Source organism: Priapulus caudatus, unplaced genomic scaffold, assembly GCF_000485595.1.
Source record: "Priapulus caudatus unplaced genomic scaffold, Priapulus_caudatus-5.0.1 Scaffold292, whole genome shotgun sequence".
NCBI lineage: Eukaryota > Metazoa > Priapulida > Priapulimorpha > Priapulimorphida > Priapulidae > Priapulus > Priapulus caudatus.
The window spans coordinates 38,757-58,687 of record NW_014577353.1 but is presented as its reverse complement, the minus strand read 5'-3'; the positions used below and the strand labels follow the sequence as shown (position 1 = coordinate 58,687).

The following is a 19,931-nucleotide window of genomic DNA, read 5'->3' as shown; positions in this document are numbered from 1 at the left end:
CTCTCTCTTTCTCTCTCTCTCTCTCTCTCTCTCTCTCTCTCTCTCTCTCTCTCTCTACCTATACTTCTCCTCTCTTTTTCCTTTCCCTTGCAAACAACATACAAGAGTTGTTGTGTTATTAACAATAGTCCTTTGCTTTAGGTGCCAATGTTGGATGGGCTAAACTGGACGATAGCTTATTTTAGAGATGAATTGCAACACGCCAAGCGTAAGGAGAATTTCCACGTGTGGGAGCCAAGATCAGCGAGCAACTACAAGATGCATGGACAGCAGAATCAGCAGTGGCTCCCACACTTATAACGCTAACTCACGAGTATGTACATTTCTACCCATGAACATTTTTTAATGGGGCTGGTCACTGGGCCGTCATGTGATAGCAGTACGTGTTTGCTTCTTGATTACAACATGGCTGAGGTGCTGAACACAGTACTATCTGTGGTGGGATGTCTGATTGTGCCTGGTTAGCTGAGCATGGTGGTGACGTATGGATGCTAAACATTGTGGAATGACAGACTGTGGCAGGGTAGATGACCAGGAATGTACACTAAGCATAGCGGAATGACAGACGGTGGCAGGGTATAGCTGGTGCGATCAGAATGGACACTAAGACTGGCGTAATGAGCAGGACTGTGGCAGGCGTAGCTGATCAGATGGTACCTAAGATAGCGGAATGCACGACTGAGTTGGAGAGAGTCAGATGTCACAGGAATGGCAGGAAGGAGCGAATGACAGACCGTGCAGGGTACGCTATCAGGAATGCACACTAAGCATGGCGGTAATGGACAGGACGGTGCAGCGGGTAGTGCATCAGAATGGACACTTAAGATGGCCTGTTGGCAGGTTATCTATAATGCCCTATATGCATGGAGATGAAAGATGTGGTTGTGCGTTTGTTTGTTGGTCAGATCCATTCCATCCAGTATCAACCAATGTTTGATCAATCTTATCTGTGATGCATAAGCGAGTTAAGGCAGTTCTTTGTAGTGGCAGGTTTAACCGGGTTTTAATGCATAGAGGCAGTCGGGGGAGCCTTAGACCGAAGGTCGGTAGACCGAGGTCCGGTAGAGCCGATAATTGCAAAGGGTGTAGGCGTTAGAGTTCGTATTAAAAAATAAAAGGAAAAAATAAAAAAATATAAAAATTTATTATACAATAAAGAAAGGTTAGGGTTGGTTATAGGCGGGTGGGTTAGGTTCGGGTTAAAGGTCTACGGTTAGGGCTAAGGTTAGAGGTTAGGCCCGTATATATGGGTTGTATAATGCATTATATGAATATTATGAGGTGGACATCGGTGGTATGTGCGGTGCATTTTCCCGGTTCGAATACGGCAGTCGTGGGTAATGTCACGTTGATGCGTGCCTGGTAAGTCAGGCGACAGATTCGGACGTGTAGCCACTGCGTATTCGGAATAAACCTCCGAGATCGTATCGGCTGCGTGGTCTATCGGACGCTTCAGCGATCTATAAGGCTTGTAACTGGCAGTTCATGAACGATGGACTTGCAACGTGTGTGGTCTTAATCAGGCTGTGTTATTAACGTACGGAGGGTATGGCCTGTAAATATGGTGAACAACTATAATTGCTGTGCTTTTTGTATCAGTATATACTTTTATCTTTTTGTTAGAACTTTTTCTAACACTGTTAAGTTGCAGATAAGCGAGCCTCTTGGCTTAACATTAGATGAGTTTCATTGCAATATCAAACAGCTTGGTTTATATAGTGTTATGGATATCCTAGGATCATCCTAAATCATATGTTTTTGGTGCCTGGGTGGTACGTAGTATGTGTACGGTTTGTCAATTTAGGTCAAACCTATGTCGGTTACAGAAACACACACCACTATTTTCCAAAACATACACATTTGTAACGCACACTCGTTATGTGTATAAAAACCGTTATCTTCATTATTATTTACGAAACACGTGTACTATTTCTACAAAAGGTGCGTGCGCCACCGAACCACAATTCCCCACACTAGTTTGGCTAAACTACTAGTATTGGTCAGACGATACAAGTAGTTTTGCGAACATGGCTTTTCAGCGCGCAGTGTCAGACGTTTTGACCTACTTTACGTGGCGAGCGGATAACGTGGCCTCGGTAGCGCAGTATGGCGGCCGCCGATCCGAAACCCCTCAACGTCCACCGCTCCTATTGAGCACGCTAGCGCATGGCAGCGCCATGACAGGCCGTTAACCCCCCCCCCACACCACCACCATGCGTTTATTAGCTTAGTGGCCGTAGGAAAGGTGTATAACTCTATAACTTCGCGGCGACGATTGATTATTTTAAATTCGAGATACACTTAAACCATGTCTTAAGCTATTGGTTTCCGTTGATCTGAGTCTCACTCGAAACAAAATAGTTTAAATTAATTAGCCAAAATATACGTCTACGCGTACTCGCTGCATTTATGCGTAATGATATACTTACGGCTCACGATTGGACGGGTATGAAAGGGTGTANGAACTACGAATAGCGCTGGTATAACCATAGGCATTGTACTTTCCGGAAGTCGTATCAGCGCCCCCTGTGGAATGGTTATCTGGAACTGGCAAGAGACGGTTGAAGATGGCCAAACAGTGCCATATTCCGCACATTGGATCAATGGTGGATATATGCTATGTCTGCTATGGATCCAGAGGTGTTGTTGCGTACAAAGTCAAACTTAAAATGATCAGATCTCTATCTTTTCTCATATATTTTACTTCAATACATACCTTGTCAGCAAGAACAGGTTGTGTACTCCAAAACTGCCTGGTTTCCTGAATGTTTCCAACTAATATGAAGGTAAATAATGACTAAAAACAATCCGTGAAAGTTTTCATTGATATCCAATCATTACACACACACTAATTGGTACAAATATATTTATAATTCAAATGTTGATAGTCTGTAAAATATATTTGTACATTTTTGTGGCATAATGATGGTCTTTGAGCGGTTTGAAACAGTCATGTGAATGGTGTTTGTATTATCCCACGCCCCGCTAGCTGGCCCGGCCCCTGGCAATGTGATACAGTGTGGCTAGCACGATCGATACTTGTACTCTGCATGCTCTCTGGCTCTATCAGTGGAAATATTTTAGGGGCCATATCCACAGCAACCTATTTGTTTAATATTTTGTATAGGGTCTATGCCCGGGGTTCTATAGTGCTAGTTACTTAGTTCCAATGGCCATTATCACTGATTACAGACTAGCTAGAGTTTATATATTCTTTAATTGAAATTCCATGTAGTTGAAGTGATTCTTTAATTACTTTCAGTAAACATTTTAGATCTATTTAATAATATATTACTATACAGTATATACAGTGTAGAGCTCTAGGTTATAATAGTTTATTACAAGTGTAGGTTTCTATCTAGATTTAAAAAAAATATATAGCGTGGGTCTATGTTTACGGGTCATTTATCAATAATATACAATATACATAAATAACACTTTTTCTTTTGTAATAAAGGGTAGGGCTCGGAATACAAGAAAAGTATTATGTGCAGTGTGGATATATTTTTTATATACATGTTTTGGTGATTTTGTAGTCTTAAAATACTATTTGTATCAATTTTTTAATCATTTTAGATGGAGGAATCTGATGAGAAGGCCCTGTCCCTCGAAGAGCTGTTGACCTGGAGCAACATGGATCTAAAGGAATGGTGCATCAAGCATGGAATAGCTCGAAGCGGGAACAAGCACCAGATGGCGAAAAGAGTATACCGTGGCATGCACTACGACGACAGCACGTCTGGTTCGAGTGATGAAGATGACGCAGTCGATTCGCCCACTGTGACAGAACCCTCATCATGGACGCCCGTCACCACAGACAACATCCCTCCGATACGCTCCAGTGATGTCACCAACTACTTTGTGTATCACAAGAACCCACTAGCTGGAGCTAAGCTGACCTCCAAACGACAGCAACGGAAGGCAAAGAAGTTTGTGGCTGATGAATATGTGAGGGACTTGACTGTTGGACATGGTACACCAGCCAATATTTCACATGTTCGCGCCCAGTGTCAGCCCAGCATGAAGGCTGCACCATACCGTACGAGAGTTAGCATAGCAGAAACCGGAATGGTACAAGGTGGTGAATGTACATGTAAGTCAGGACAGTCTGGTGTCTGTTCACATGTTGGTGCACTTCTCTTGTCATTGGTCAAGATTTGTGACGCGTGTACGAGCCAAACCTGCCAATGGAAAACAGCTCCAACTGGTAATGTACGGTTAGAACCAGCATTATCATCCAACATCAGGATATATAACCCTGAGAAAGACATCATCGCTAAGTCACGTCCATACCCAGGTGTTTACAGTGCAGGGCCAGCAGTAGATGGAGATGCCTTCCTGAAGGACCTATTGGATGGTATGGCTACCTGCAACAGTGATTCGGCACTGTATCTCACTCTCCGTAACACGCCTGGTGACATCACTGACTTCACAGATTTGTTTGAAGTCGACCGTTGTCTGGCGGATCATGTCGACCTTTCCGCGGCTCAAAATCAGTCACTCTTCGAGGCATTCTTGGCGGAGTATTCAGAAAGTGTGACCGAGACCATGATTGAAAACCTTGAGAGGTCAACTCGTGGTCAAGGGATCAACCTCAACTGGCGAAAGGCACGTAGTGTGATACTAACAGCCTCACACATGGGCAGCATTGTGAAGAGGCAGAAGGTGGAGCTGGATGCCCTGGTGAAGACGATCGCCTACCCCAAGGTCATCTCAGGGCAGAAGAGCCTGAACTACGGCAACAAGAATGAATGTAAGGCCCGTCGAGAGTATGCCAAGTGGCACATTAAGCAGTGTGGTAGTGTTGTGGTAGAGGATAGAGGACTTATCGTCAGTCGTGAACTGCCTTTCATTGGTGCCAGCATTGATGGTCATGTCGAGTGTCCGAAATGTGGAGAAGGTATAGTGGAAATCAAGTGCCCGTATGGAACCAAGCAACATGCCTTCAGGAACTTAAAACCACAAACATGTGCAGAAGCCACTGAATTTTGTTCTCAACTGAAAGACGGCAAGTTGATTCTAAAGTCGGAGCACAACTACATGTACCAAGTTCAGGGTCAGATGGGAGTTTGTCGACATGATAACCACTCTATCACATATGTACACTGGAAAATGATAAATGGATATAATCCGGTGGCAATTTTGCGTTTTACGGAGAATCCTGCGAGATACGCGGAATTGTTCTGTCAATATTGAACAAGTGATCCTGACCCGACAATGTATAGGTTAAACGTGCCTTTAACTGCGCAAAATAACATTCTGGAAAATTGATTCCTGTCATGTCAAAACTTGTGTTAGAAAAAGTGTTATCACACATGATTCTTTAGGCGTTCATTAGTTAAAAAAGCTTGTAATTTTGACCCCCATATATGATAACCTTGACGCCAGAATGCGCCCAGGCATTATTTTAATTTATCAACAGATGATAATAATCATTACTGATCATCAACAATTAATACGGGGACTCCAATACACCTCACAGCAACACATAGATTTTTCGAGTCAGTCTACCGTTCGTTAAGTGAAATTAGAGGTAATTTGAGCCGAAGTGGACCTTGCACCTTGACTTTATAGGTGCATCCTGACCTAATCTCAAAAGTAACATCGAAATGGATTCACCATGGGTCAACCCCTATAGCAGAAAAGATGCCTATCAGCACATGATTGTCAGCGCCTATTAGTTAAAAATTCTGTATTTGGCCACATGTTAATTATGCAAATTAAGCTATATTGAAAAATGTTCCCAAAGTTGCGCGTTGTGCCAACAAAGCCCTAAAAATCTTTCCATGCACATAGACTGATGCAATACATTATCAATAAAAAAACTTTGAACTATTAAAATTTCTTGGTTCACTATTGAAAGGATACGCGCCGCCAACTAGCACTATAATATAAGATTATAAACATAATAATAATATAATAATAATAATAATATAAGATTATTTATATATAAGATTATAATAATAATAAGTATTATATTAAGTATTATTTATTTATATTATATTATATTTATAATATATAATAAGATTATAATAATAATAAGATTATATTATAGAGATCAGTGATGCAGTGACAGTGAAATCCTTATACATCAATCATTTTCAACCATCTACTATTCAGTCTATTGAGTTGTTTTCCTGAAGATATTGTGTGAATACAACCTAAGTGAGTAGATAATACATCCCTTTTCCAAAATGTTGGGTTATTTGAGAGTAATAACGTCTGGATCATCACATAATACCAGGATAAACTTGGAGCTTTTCTCTCTGACGTGGCCAAGCATTTGTGTACAGTGGGGAGCATTGAATAATGTCGGTGATCCGATCTTTGTTTACGTTTTTGCCAGGCTTGCCAGGCAGCTAATTTGCGTCAGAATAGCAACTATTAAAGTCATTATCAATTGACTGGATGATGTAGAACCTACTTATAAGTTTATTAGCTACTTTGATCTGTGGAAGGAAGTAAAATGCCTTACTGAAAACAGCCAGACAAATGACAGAGGATGAAGTCTTTAAGACACAGCACATAGCCTCAGCAAGGATAGTCGTTGAGATGAAAATGGAACAGGCTAAGAACTATAGATGTCTCCAAGGTATTGTGCCATTGACGGAGATTCATCTCATAGAACAGATGGCATATATCTGTTTCGCATGGACGAATCTGCTGACTCCCCTATTCAAAAAATGATTGATCGTTAGTTTTATTTAGTGGTTGTGTGTTCTAAATGAACTGGATTATGTTAAAAGTAGACCATGTCCCTTTAAAATGCAAATTTTTGTTGCCAGATGTGAATCTTTTGTTTCTTGTCGGTTCAGCTCATGTGCTGCATAAATGTACCCGGTATCCTCATCATATGTATGCTACTAGTATTAATATTATCATTTCTCCTGTGATTTATTGAGATTGTGATGTGAAAAATAAATTGATATCAAACATTTCAATGTCAGTTTAATAGTGTACTGTAAATCCCTTAATTTTGGCGATCCCTTTATTTGTCAATTGTTGACACACCAAATTACAATTAAAATAAGAGGCCATAGTATATTTATTGGGAGAATTGCAGCTAAATAATGTGCAAATGCCAAATCAAATTGACGCCATTTGACCCTCATTGCAAAATCTCCAATATTAAAACGCCAAATTAAAGGTATTACAGTTTTTTGCACAAGATCAATCTTATGTAACAGAAACCTGAAAACAACAGTTTGTACAAAATTTATTTTTTATAATCGCATTATATAAAAGAACCTGCACCGACAGTACATTGAGAAATCCACAAGGCACATACATGTGAAATATCTGACCTTAATAAAAAAAAATGTATTTTGAACAAATGTTTTGTACACATGTATCACATTCATAAATGACATCTGATAAAATAAACAAATACTGGTATAAATCTGAATATCACCACAAGCTTATTGTGAGAGTTTAGAGTTTTTTTCCACGTTTGATCCTGTGTGAAAATAGTTCAGCCACCCTTCCAGAGATATAGAATTTTCTCAGCTTTGGTACCATCCTGTTGTTCCACATATCAGCATCGAACAAGATTCTTTGTACTGAGAGTCCCTTCCGGGTCCAGAGGACAAAATCGACCCCATGATCNATATGCGACGAATGCGATATGGAATTTTTTTGTGTCCAGCGATGTCGATGGCGCGCTTTTATAGTTGTGATTATTAATGGGGTATGCATGAGGATACGATAGGCACTTATAGGTATGGGACTATACGGCATTAAAAAAAAAAACTACACTAACCCGACCCTAACCTAACCTAATGCCCTAAAACCTAAAGCCTAAACCCTAACCCGCTGAACCCAACCAAAACTCTTCCGTCATCGCTAGTCCAACAGCATACCTCCCCGGACCCCCACCCCCCACCCCTCCGTCACGCAGGCCAGCAGCATACCTCCCCCTACCCCCCCCCTCCCGCCACGCAGCCAACTAGCATACCTCCCCGACCCCACCCCCAACCACTCCGACCACGCAAGCCAGCAGCATACCTCCCCTACGTCCCCCCCTCCCGCACCGCAGCCACACGCTACATCCTCCCCATCCACCCCAACACTCTCCCGTCACGCAGCCAGACAGTGTGCATACATCCTCCCGACCACCCAACCCCCAGCTCGTCACGCAGTTCAGCAGCATAACCCTTCCCTTACCTCGCTCCCCTTCCGCCACGCAGCCAACAGCATACCTCCCCACCCCCAACGCCCCCCCGCCTCTCCCGTTCACGTCATGCCAACAGCATACCATCCCGACCCTTCCCGCAACCTTCCACGTCACGCAGCCAAACGCATGACCTGCACCAACTACCCCACACTTACCTCCTCCTAGCCTCCGTTCAACGCCACAACAGCAGTAAACCTCCCCACCCCCACCCAGCCTCCGTCACCAACCGCAGCCGCACAGCACTACCTTCCCTCACCTCCCGCATCACGCCAGCCAACAGCATACCTCACCACTACCACCCACTTACCTCACCACCTCCGTCACGCCAACAACAGCTTCCTCCCCACACCCACCCCACCTCCGTCCACGCAGCCAACAGCATACCTCCCCCCCCCCACCTCCCGCCACGCAGCCAACAGCATACCCTCCACCCACTACCCCACCACTACCTCCACCACCGAGCGACAGTCGGCGATGCGGGGGAGGGAGAGGAGGTGGGGAGAGTTGGCGGGGGAGGAGGCGGGGGAGTTGGTGGGGGGAGAAGGTGGGGGAGGAGGCAGGGGAGGAGGCTGAGGAAGACGGCGGGGGAGAAGGCGTGGGAGATGGCTGGGAGGAGGCGAGGGGAGTTGGTGGGGGGAGAAGGTGGGGGATGAGGCAGGGGAGGAGGCGGAGGAAGGAGGCGGAGGAGGGGCGGGGGAGGAGGCGGAGGAAAGAGGCAGGGTCGGGAGTCGGAGCACACACGGACGTGCAAACCCGCGTGTCGCCGTCCTGTTCTCTCACGGTGCGATAGATTCTGCTTACGTCACACTCTCGCTCGGTAATTATTTAGTCACCTAATTAATTACCGCCATAATTTAGTTAGCTAACTGCGCGACACTTCACTACGCACGCGCTCGTAAATGAATCCGCTCAAGCTTGCCACGAGTCATTGACATTTGCTTTTTGCTGCCTGACATCGGGTTTTTTTTTATGGTCTCGTTCGTGGTCGTGGTGTAAGACTAGAAGTATGCTGACGCATTAGCATCGTTAATCAAACATTTACTCTTTTATTATCTACTCTTGATCGTTATGCATAATGCACACTGACAGCCCCCTATTAATAGTTGCAAGCAATAGAAAACAACGACAGCAAAAAACACCAGCCGAATGAATAGCTAGTAGAATGAAAGCGGACTCGGCAGCCTCAAACGACTAAGTGCAATTGAAAAGGCCGTCGGATACCGAGCCGATAATGTATCAGTAGATTCAGTGCGCAGGGGAGCACCGCTGCAGGGTGCATTAACGCAGAAACACGGTGACGGTGGCTAGTATAGAAACCGTGGAATCGCAGCGACAAACACAAACAGACTATCGACGGTAGCTAATAGCATGAAAGTGTGATCTAACTTCACGTAAAAGCGTGCTGCACGTTTCCACGAAATAACTCTAGTCTATTATTGACAGCATTTGTCCTCTCTGTTGTGAGAGACAACAAAGCAACAAGCCACGGAGAAATTACCGGAAGGCCTCTATGTCACCCGAGTGGCGTCACACACAATCCATAATGTACGCACATGCGCATTACATTCTACGGAGGGACCCATGAAGCCAGATGCCAGGAAACCCGCCCGTAAAAGCACAAAAATTGCTGTTCTTCTCTGAGTAACAGCAGCAAGCCAGAGGCAGTGGATATACTGGTAGAAGTGAGGCGAAGACACAGAACGCGCTAGGAGAGACAAACACACGGGAACAAACCTCAGCATTGAAGACAACAAGAAGGAACACAACGTACTAGTAACGACGAATAGAAGGCTTATCCGCAAAAGACAGGCAGAGGGTACGGTACTGCAACGAGAGACAGAGCGTCCTGCAAAGGACAAGCAAAATAGAGAAATCTCTCAAATAAAGACAAGAACGAAACCAACCGACCAGGAAAAACCAAACGAAAGGCTAAAGTCCACAAAACCAACAAAAGACAAGCAAAAGGGAAATATCACTCTCCAGTGGAGACAACAAGAAGGCATCCGACGTACGTACGTTACGTGTACCAGTAATGACGAACAGCGAACACAAAATCTCACCAGTAAGAACAAGCAGAAGGTAAAATCTCAACATTAAGAACAAGCAGAAGGTAAAATCTCACCAGTAAGAACAAGCAGAAGGTAAAATCTCAACATTAAGAACAAGCAGAAGGTAAAATCTCAACATTAAGAACAAGCAGAAGGTAAAATCTCAACATTAAGAACAAGCAGAAGGTAAAATCTCACCAGTAAGGACAATCAGAAGGTAAACTCTCACCAGTAAGAACAAGCAGAAGGTAAAATCTCACCAGTAAGGACAATCAGAAGGTAAAATCTCGCCAGTAAGGATAATCAGAAGGTAAAATCTCACCAGTAAGGACAATCAGAAGGTAAAATCTCGCCAGTAAGGACAATCAGAATCTTCCAAAAGCCACTTCCAATTCGTTTGACAACTGACCGCCACCCCTTCACACTCAGAGGAAACTCCAGGATAATTCACAGCAAGCCAGTATAGATGGCGCTGACTTCCTCGAGGAACCGCGTAGGAGCGATAAATGCAAACATTGAGACAACGGATCCGCCCTTATCACTGCTCAGCACCATCAACGACATGCAAGCAGAGCAGACGAAGGAAGCTGCGGAGTTCAGCGATAAGGACAAGGGGTGTAGCGACTTGCAGGCCGATCGCTCTGGTCTCTACTCCCCCGTTACCAACGCCATCTACCGCACCATGCGCATCTGGATGGGCTTCATCTTGCTGGCCGGTGGCATTGCGTCCATCCCAGTCGCTGTCAACAGCAGATTCGGCCGCAGAGTTATCTACATGGCGATGAACGCCTACTCACTTATCTGCCTGACCATCCACTGGCTGCTGGCCCTGAAAGCCGTATGGGCGCTCACCAAATTTGAGGTTAGTGAGCAATCTTTCCTTCACGTATTGTTGCAACTATTTAAATATACACAATAACTATGCAAAATAAATCAATATAATTAAATCTGACGTGGAGGTATTTTAATTGGAGATCAGTGTGTTTAAAATCGAGAATTAGTTCGATATTCGACTTTACCTTCTAGAGTTCACAGCAGAGATATCATATTCTGTTATTCACACGGGGAATTCTGTTCTCTCGTATTGCAGCAACTAGAAGAAGGGAGCATATCTCTGCTCGTGTTAGTGGGAAGCTGCTGGATTCTGTCCAACACTCTGATGACTACGTGCCTGTGGATCTCCTTCCAGCGCAAGAATGGCATGAAAGCATTCTTCGACTACTGGCATGGTGAGTGGTCTGTGCAGCACACCCCATTCCTCTCTTTCTCTTTCTCTTTCTCTCTCTCTCTCGATCTCTTGATCTCTTCCACGTTCTGTGGCCTGTGAAATTCCCTTGGTATCGTCCATTGTTGTTCCAGGATGATTAGGGGTAGATCAGGGCTCATGGCTCATCCTATTTTTTGTGTATTATTTACAATGTCTGCCTATTGCAGTAGGGTCAGCATAGGAGATGGTGGGGAGGTGGGAAGTGGTCCAGCTCACCTGAAGAGTGTCCAGGAATTTAAGTGGGATCAATAGCGAAAGATTGTACACGGTCTGGTTTCCTTGTCCGGGTATTCGTCTCGGGTTAGAGTGGGAGATGGTACAGGTAGACAGTCCAGTTCCCTCGTATTAAGGTGCAGGGGGTCGTTCACCCGTACAACTCTGCGCTTGCTGCAGACAACTGGGGTCTCAGGGGGGATGTCTCTGGGGTCTGAGCGATTACTCAGGGGCTGCCTGTGGGGCGATGTGTATGGCGACTGCTGCAGCATGTTCTTTATTGTCACCTGTCATTGCTGCAGACAACTGGGGAACAGCGATGTCGCAGGGGCTGGCTGAAGGCGACGCGTACGGCGACTGCTGCCGCATGTTCTTCCGCCTCCTGCAGCGAAGTCTCGTCAGCAGGATGGTGCTCCACCTGGCGGTAGTCTCTGTCATGTCCATCATCAGCCACGCTGTTGACTTCACAGACCCGAACAAGGTGAGTCCAACGTAATGGCGGTCCAACGTGATGGTGAGTCTAACACGTTCTCCTAACACACGAGTTCGTTCGAAGGCTTGTCCGGGAGGCAGGTGCCTGCATGTTTCTCCTGGAGCAGTTTATCGAAGTGTGTCCCAAACGGTAGTTCAGAAAACAACAAGGTTCCTGCGTGTTTCTCCTGAAGCGGTTTAATGAAGCGTGTCCCAAACGGTAGTTTAGAAAACAACAAGGTTCCTGCGTGTTTCTCCTGGAGCAGTTTATCGAAGCGCGTCCCAAATGGTAGTTCAGAAAACAACAAGGTTCCTGCGTGTTTCTCCTGAAGCAGTTTATCAAAGCGTGTCCCAACTGAGCAACGATATCCAATAAAGAAGTGGTTATCGCGTCCAGACGGATTGACAAAGATTCTGATTCCTTTCCTTTCTTGCCACCAGGTGGTGATGCGATCGTTACTCGAGCCGCTCGACAGTGAGAGGTTCGGTCCGATGTCGCCCTTCATCGCGATCTTCGGCCTCATCTCCTACTTCAGCGTGCCCTTCCTCTTCTGCATGTGGTGCTTCATCCTCGGCCACCAGTTCACCGACATCGCCGTCAGCGTCGACGCGCTCGGCAAGCTCGCCAAGTGGCACAACCAGGGCGAACGCACATGTCTCGCGGCGCTGCCGCGTGGCGAGGACGGCTTCCTGCGTCACGTGGCGCGTCGCGCGCCGCCGCTGCGCGTCGACGACGCTGAGCTGGATGACGGCACCATCACGGCGCTGCTGGGGCGGCTGCGCTGCGAGCATCACAAGCTGTGCGGCGCGGTCGAGCGACTCGACATCACGTTCAGCCAGATGCTGCTGCTGCTGTACGCGACCAACCTGCCGCTGCTCTGCTTCACCGCCTACCTGCTCGCTACGGCCAGCCTCGACGCACGCAGCCTGATGTCCACCGCCACGTTCATGTTCTTGCAGACGTACCTGGTCATCATCGTGTCGCTGTACGCCTCCTCCGTCAACAGCAAGGTGGGTGACGCGCCCACAGGGAATGTGTGGTCGTGTGTGCATGCGGTATTTCACGTAGCATGCTGACGCTTCGTACTGGCAACACCTGGCGTTCCTTAAAACTGCACAATGCGCATCCAAACGCTAATTTCTCCAGTACTAGACTAGCAAATACTTCGTGTCATGCATAATCACACTACCTTATGACAAAATAAACTCCAGTTCCTCCCATTTCACTGCGCGTTGTCTTATAAAAGGTATTTGAAAATACCTCCAATGTTGTTAAAATTATCCGATGTTATTGACAGTTTCCCCAAGCAACCGTGCAGCGGTGCTGCGGTACAGCGGCACGGGTGTAGCAAAGATAAAAACCTGTGACGTCACCTCACCACTTCGACGCTAAATTGTTTGGCAAACAGTCGGCGATTGCGCCAGAATGCCAGTTTTCTCACCTCTTTCTTGTGGGTTTTAAGCAAACGCGCAGTGAAATGGAAGCAACTAGAGTTTATTTTGTCATAAGGTAGTGTGATTATGCATGACATGACACGAAGTGTTTGCTAGTCTAGTACTGGAGAAATTAGCGTTTGGGTGCGCATTGTGCGGCTTTAATATCTCTTGCCAGTTCGACCAAGCTGATGAAGTGTGTGTGTGTGTGTGTGTGTGTGTGTGTGTGTGTGAGTGTGTGCGTGCGTGCGTGTTTGTGTGTGTGTGTGTGTGCGCGCGCGAGCATAAATCACGGGTGAAGGGCTGGAAAACTGCATTATCATTCTTGATAATTGCAATTATTGTAAGCCATCGTATTAATGGTAACCGTACAATTACACAGAATTATAAACCTTAAACTTTGCTATCAACCTACTTTCAGGCACATTCGGCCAAAGATTCGGTGTTTGGGTTCCCAATAAAGGAGTGTGATGATCCCACTAACAGTATAATATTGCAGGTAGGTGCGCACATATACACACGCACGCACTGACACAACTAAACGCACACACGCGTGTAAACATACACGCACACGTATCTTGAGGCAGCAGGAATTCCCATTAACGAAGGTTATTTCATTGTAAGGCTCTAATGAATTCTCGGTCAGTCATGCTTTCCTTACATACATGTTCTAAGACGCTATGTCAGTCATGTTTCTACCACGGACATGTTCTAACACGCTCTGTCAGTCATGTTTCTACGATGGACATATTCTAACACGTTCTGTCTGAACATGTTTCTACCATAGACATGTTCTAACACGTTCTGTCGGCCATCTTTCTACCATAGACATGTTCTAACACGTTCTGTCAGCCATCTTTCTACCATGGACATGTTCTAACAGGGGGCAGCCCTATAGACTGAAGGTCCGATAGACCGAAGGTCCGATAGACCCAATGTTGCAAAGGATTAGGGTTAGAGTTAGGATTAGGGTTAGAGTTAGGGTTAGGGTTAGGGCATATATATGGTTTATAGTGGCATCATATGATTTATAGTGGCATCATATGATTTATAGTGGCATCGGTGGATGTGCGGCATATTCACGTTCGAATACGGCATCAGTGAATGTCCGGATGCGTAGCCTGGAGGCTAGATGACCGATTCCGGACGTGTAGCCACTGCGTATTCGAAGAAACCTTCGGTTTATCGGGCCTTCGGTCTATCGGACCTTCGGTCTATATGACTGTAACCGTTCTAACACGCTCTGTCAGCCATCTTTCTACCATGGACATGTTCTAACACGCTCTGTCGGCCATCTTTCTCCAGATGAATCTGTTCTTGTTCCGTCTCACCGGCGAGCCAATAGGATTCTCCGTTGCCAGCATGTTTGTCATCACCAAGGGAGTCCTGCTGACGGTGAGTATAGCACCATAGACCGAGAGGGTGTGGACAAATTCTAGTAGACCGAGCAGTCGTAGACTAACGACTCATTGACTGCTCTGCTCGGTCATACTGCACGGTAGAAACTCGATGCAGTTATAGTAGTAATGTCAGAGCTCACACATTGTGAACTGCAAGACAGTGAGCAGTGGTGCTAGATTCTCGACTTGCGAGTGGGTTTAAAAACTGGGAGTTAATCTCCAGGAGAGTGTAAAGCCACATCGATGTCAGCAAGGGTTTGCCTGCGATGATGAGAATCATGTACAATCCGTGGAAATGATGGTTCTATCGAAATGAGCTGTCACACGATAACTCGGGGAGGTCTTCTTTAATGGAACATTGCTGGTGGCTATAGGTATTCATTTGTCGTCTAGGTATCAATTATGGTTTACAGCGCACATCAGGTGTCAATGCATGCTGCTGCATTGGATGGGAATGTGTCCTTTAGGCATCACGATTTGCTGTAAGATGAACAGCATGGTTTAGGCGTTCGTGTACGTCTTGCGTTTCACTGCACACTTAATGGGGTCAATTCAAACTTTAGATGTTAAATTTAACAGATGCTTAGGGTATATCAATCCGCCCTTGAAGGGTCAACTTAAGGCTGACTTTGATTCTAAATAAATGTCTTTGACATTGCATTGCAGCTGAGCGGATTATTCCTGACTTACTTCATTCTGCTGCTTCAAATGAAGATACCGTGATGTGACGTCACAGACGCTTTGGCCATTATAATCTCCAGGAATTCAACCAACAGTCAATATTGTTGTGAATTCCGGTCAAACAAGCAGTGCAATATTCCAACGAATCGTACAACCGATGTATGATGAGAGCTGCAGCTGCACGAGTAGCACACTCTATATATATGTTGTTGTTGTTGTTGTTGTTGTTGTTGTTCAGGATCAATCCTGCTAGAAATGTATTTCCATGCCGCGTGTGCACTTGTGCGTGGGCACGCGTGGGTATGTGTGTGTGGGGGGGGGAGTCTCTGTGTGTGTGTGTGTGTGTGTGCGCGCGCGCGCGTGTGTACCACATTTGTAACGGAAGGAAATTATCAAGGTGAATTCCTTCATCAATCTCCGACCGCTTTCACACAATATTATTACGTGATGTTTCTTGCATTTACCTTTATCAGATTAGGCCGGCATTACATGCTATTGTGTGGCCCCCGCGTACCGTAATACTCTGCTGAATGAGTTGCGTGCACGCGGGAGCGGCAATATTGACGTGCATTCAAACGCAACGATACGATAACGAGATTAAAGTGTCAGATGTGAAGACGCACAGATGAGAAACCCCACCGAGTCGCAGCGCATCAGGTTATGACAATCCAACCAATTCCCATATTACGGCAATTGTAGCATCAGGTGAATAATAGAGATAATAATCTTGATATCTATCTAATCTCGATCTAATCTCATCTAATCTCGATATCTCGATAATCTAGATATAATAATCTCTATTATTCACTCCTAGTAGCATGTAATCAATGTAATATCGTAAATGAGAGAAGATAAATTATTGATGGAATATATACCGTCTCTGCGCTGCTCTATCGTAATGTAACTTGTTTATTCTGTTGTAACATACTAGGAGTGTATAATGACAAATATTACGTCACGATAATGTGATTAATTCACGAATTTCTAGCACCATCAAGTAGTATATTTGTGTGTTATTTGTACAAAATAAAATGTATGAAAATACAATTAGTGTTTCTGTTTACTTTTCATGCTTATATACCGTCTTTATATGCCCTAATTTGCCGGTGAAAAACAGAGAGACGCCACTATCTGAACAGTACTGGGGGAATAGTGTTAGACAACAGAAATGACCAAATCGTCTAGATTTTTGCAAATTTAACCAACGTAAAAACATTTTTATCATGTGAGAGTTTGAGGATATATTTATTAACGTTAGTTCTTACTTTTAATGTAAAAAAATGGCAATTTTTTTTTACAAATTTTACCATGGAAAATTCGTGACGTTGTCCCTTTAACATATTATTAGTGTAGAGCGTCCTATGCTGGCTTTAGTTGAACTGAATATAATTATGTTAAGAAACATTTCAATTCTTAAAAGTAACATTTTCATATTGCTTAGATTTTTTGCTGCCAAAATTTGTATTAGTGGCAATAAACTCGGCTGAACTCAACCTTTCTCGTGCCGTACTAACACGACAATCACTACATGAAACATCTACGGTGTCAAACAACGACACAAATCAACCACAAACACTCTCACGTGAGTTATCATCACCATGTATTAATTATATCATCATTATCGCCATCGTTATCACATATACCATTACCGTTGATCTTATACATTCACGATAATCGCTAAGCAGCTGCGGGTGAAAGTTAATTATTCAGTGATGCAAAATTGCACAACAATAACCGAGCCGTGTGTCACACAGACAGCCCCCTCCTCCGCTCCCCCCGTGTCACACAGACAGCCCCCTCCTCCCTCCCCATGTGTCACACAGACAGCCCCCTACTCCCCTATCCATGAGTCACACAGACAGCCCTCCTCCTCCCCTCCCCATGTGTCACACAGACAGCCTCCTCCTCTCCTTCCCATGTGTCACACAGACAGCCCCCTCCTCCCTCCCCATGTGTCACACAGATAGCCCCCTTCTCTCCTCCCCATGTGTCACACAGACAGCCCCCTCCTCCCCTCCCCATGTGTCACACAGACAGTCCCCTCCTCCCCTCCCCATGATGTGTCACAACAGACAGCCCCCTCCTCCCCCTCCCATGTGTGCAAACACAGACAGTGCCGGCCTCCTCCCCTCCCCATTGTGTCACACAGACAGCCCCCTCCTCCCCTCCCCATGTGCACACAGACAACGCCCTCCTCCCCCTCCCCCATGTGTCACACCAGACAGCACCCCTCCTCCCCTTCCCATTGTCACACAGACAGCCCCTCCTCCCCTCCCCATGTGTCACAACAGACAGCCCCCTCCTCCGCTCCCCATGCTGTCACACAGACAGCCCCCTCCCTCCACTTCCCATGTGTCACACAGACAGCCCCCTCCTGCCCCTCCCCAATGTTGTCACACAGACAGCCCCCTCCTCGCTCCCATGTGTCACACATACAGCCCCCCTCCCCATCCCACAATCAATAATGACAGAGCTCTGTTATCACACACGCCCGACCATAAACTTGGTCATGCTTCAGATGTAATACTATGTATATATGCATACATGTACATGTAAAGCAGAGCTACGACGGACTACATCACAGATGTATGTTAGGGTTAGGGTTAGTGTTAGGGTAGGGTAGGGGAAGGGTTGGTTAGGCATATGGTTAGCGTTAGCGTTAGGGTTAGTGGTAGGGATAGGGTTTAATAGGGGAAGGGCTAGGTTCAGAGAGTAGGGTTAGGGTTATGGTTAGGGTAGTGGTAGAGGTAGGGTAGGGGTAGGAGGGGAAGGTTAGGGATAGGGTTAGGGTTAGGGAAGGTAGGTCAGGGTTAGGGTTAGGTCAAGCTTAGGGTTAGGGTTAGGTTTAGGATTAGAGCGTAGGGTTAGGGTCATGGTTAGTGTTGGGGTTAGGGTATGGGAAGGTTAAGGAAGGGGTTAGGGCTAGGTTAGTGTTAGGAAAGGGTTAGCGTAGGATTAGGTTAGGGTATAGCGTAGGATTAGGGTTAGCATTAAGGGGAGGGTTAGCGTTATTGGAAGGGCAGCAGCATGTACAAGTGTATATAATATATGTATTGAGAACAAAATTACAACTATTTTTCATTTAAAAAAAATCAGTGATCAAGACTATGTCACTATAATATAATCGAGTTTGGAACTAGATCGGGACCACAGTTGAGTTTCTGAACTATAGATGGCGCTATCATACATCCCTTGAGCGATCAGTACGCATCCTACTTTGTACTATAGAACGTGTACAACAGTAAGCTGCCCGCAATTGTTTACCGTTGCACCTATTTCGTCTCTAGAAAAGCATTTTTTGGCATTTTTTTTCGCAGAAATTTGGCACTAGAGTGCAATAAAGGTAATAAATAAGGTGCACGCAAGGTAAGATGCCTCGGGACGTCTCGAAAGCATTAGAAGTAAAATTATTCGTGTTGAGTAATTGTGCCATTCAGCTAGTGGCGTAGCCAGGTCGCCGGTCGGCCATTTTTGTGTATTGAAACGGATCCGACTACTGTGTAAAATTCGCATCATAGAGCTGGCAAAAGTTTCGAGGCGGAGCATAGAGCACGAATCTGTAGTTATTTAAGCATGAATAAAGTTGTATGTTTTGCAAGCGCGTCAAACGTGTGCGTATTTTTAATTTATTTCTGTTCGATGCTGTATTCAGGCATGCAGCCTATGGACGCCCTCTACTGTTGTTCAACACCTATATGTTAGGTTCGCAGGAACACTAGCGGCGAGCTCAATTAACAGTTAATGGGATGTTACTACACGCGGCCAGCGTGAATTTACTAGCAACACAGCTGCCTCGATACAATCGCAGAATAAATGCGTCGCGGAATAGCATGCGGCGAGCACCAGGAGATCACCACGACAATTACCGAGTCGGGCTCCAATCGGGCTGTCACATGTAGGCGGCGCTAACCTGCCAATTGAATCATCACCGCACGATCCACCGCAGCCGTAAATCGAACAATTAAACCGTGTGTGGCACGCGGCCATGCCGAGCAGCGGCGATGACAGTTCTCATAGAATAGAGACGGTGCGGACAATACCAGAGGTCAACATGAGTGGGACACTGCTGAAGACAAGTAGCACACAATTACGCGGCAAACTTCATACTGGTGGGTCGCCAGCATTGTCCAACGTCCGCCATCGCTGTGTAAATATCGGAGGCAGCAGGAGAAGTCATGTCACTGATGTGCACCTCATGCAGGACATAGGCTGTGACCATCTTTCTCGACCGCATGACGTCACCT

General features: G+C 45.6%; 2 protein-coding genes across 2 annotated transcripts in view; both read left to right on the top strand.

Moving 5' to 3' along the window:
• LOC106808646 (UDP-glucuronic acid decarboxylase 1-like) overlaps positions 1-300 on the top strand; it is a 34,934-nt gene extending 34,634 nt beyond the window's left edge. The window contains exon 10 of the mRNA XM_014811451.1: positions 142-300. Within this exon, the coding sequence (XP_014666937.1) occupies positions 142-300 (159 nt within the window). The remainder of the gene's footprint in view (positions 1-141) is intronic.
• Positions 301-3,332: 3,032 nt separating this feature from the next.
• Positions 3,333-5,196, top strand: LOC106808645. Its single transcript, XM_014811450.1, has one exon. The coding sequence runs from the start codon at positions 3,577-3,579 to the stop codon at positions 5,194-5,196; it is 1,620 nt and encodes a 539-aa protein (XP_014666936.1). The 5' UTR covers positions 3,333-3,576.
• The last annotated feature ends 14,735 nt before the right edge of the window (positions 5,197-19,931 follow it).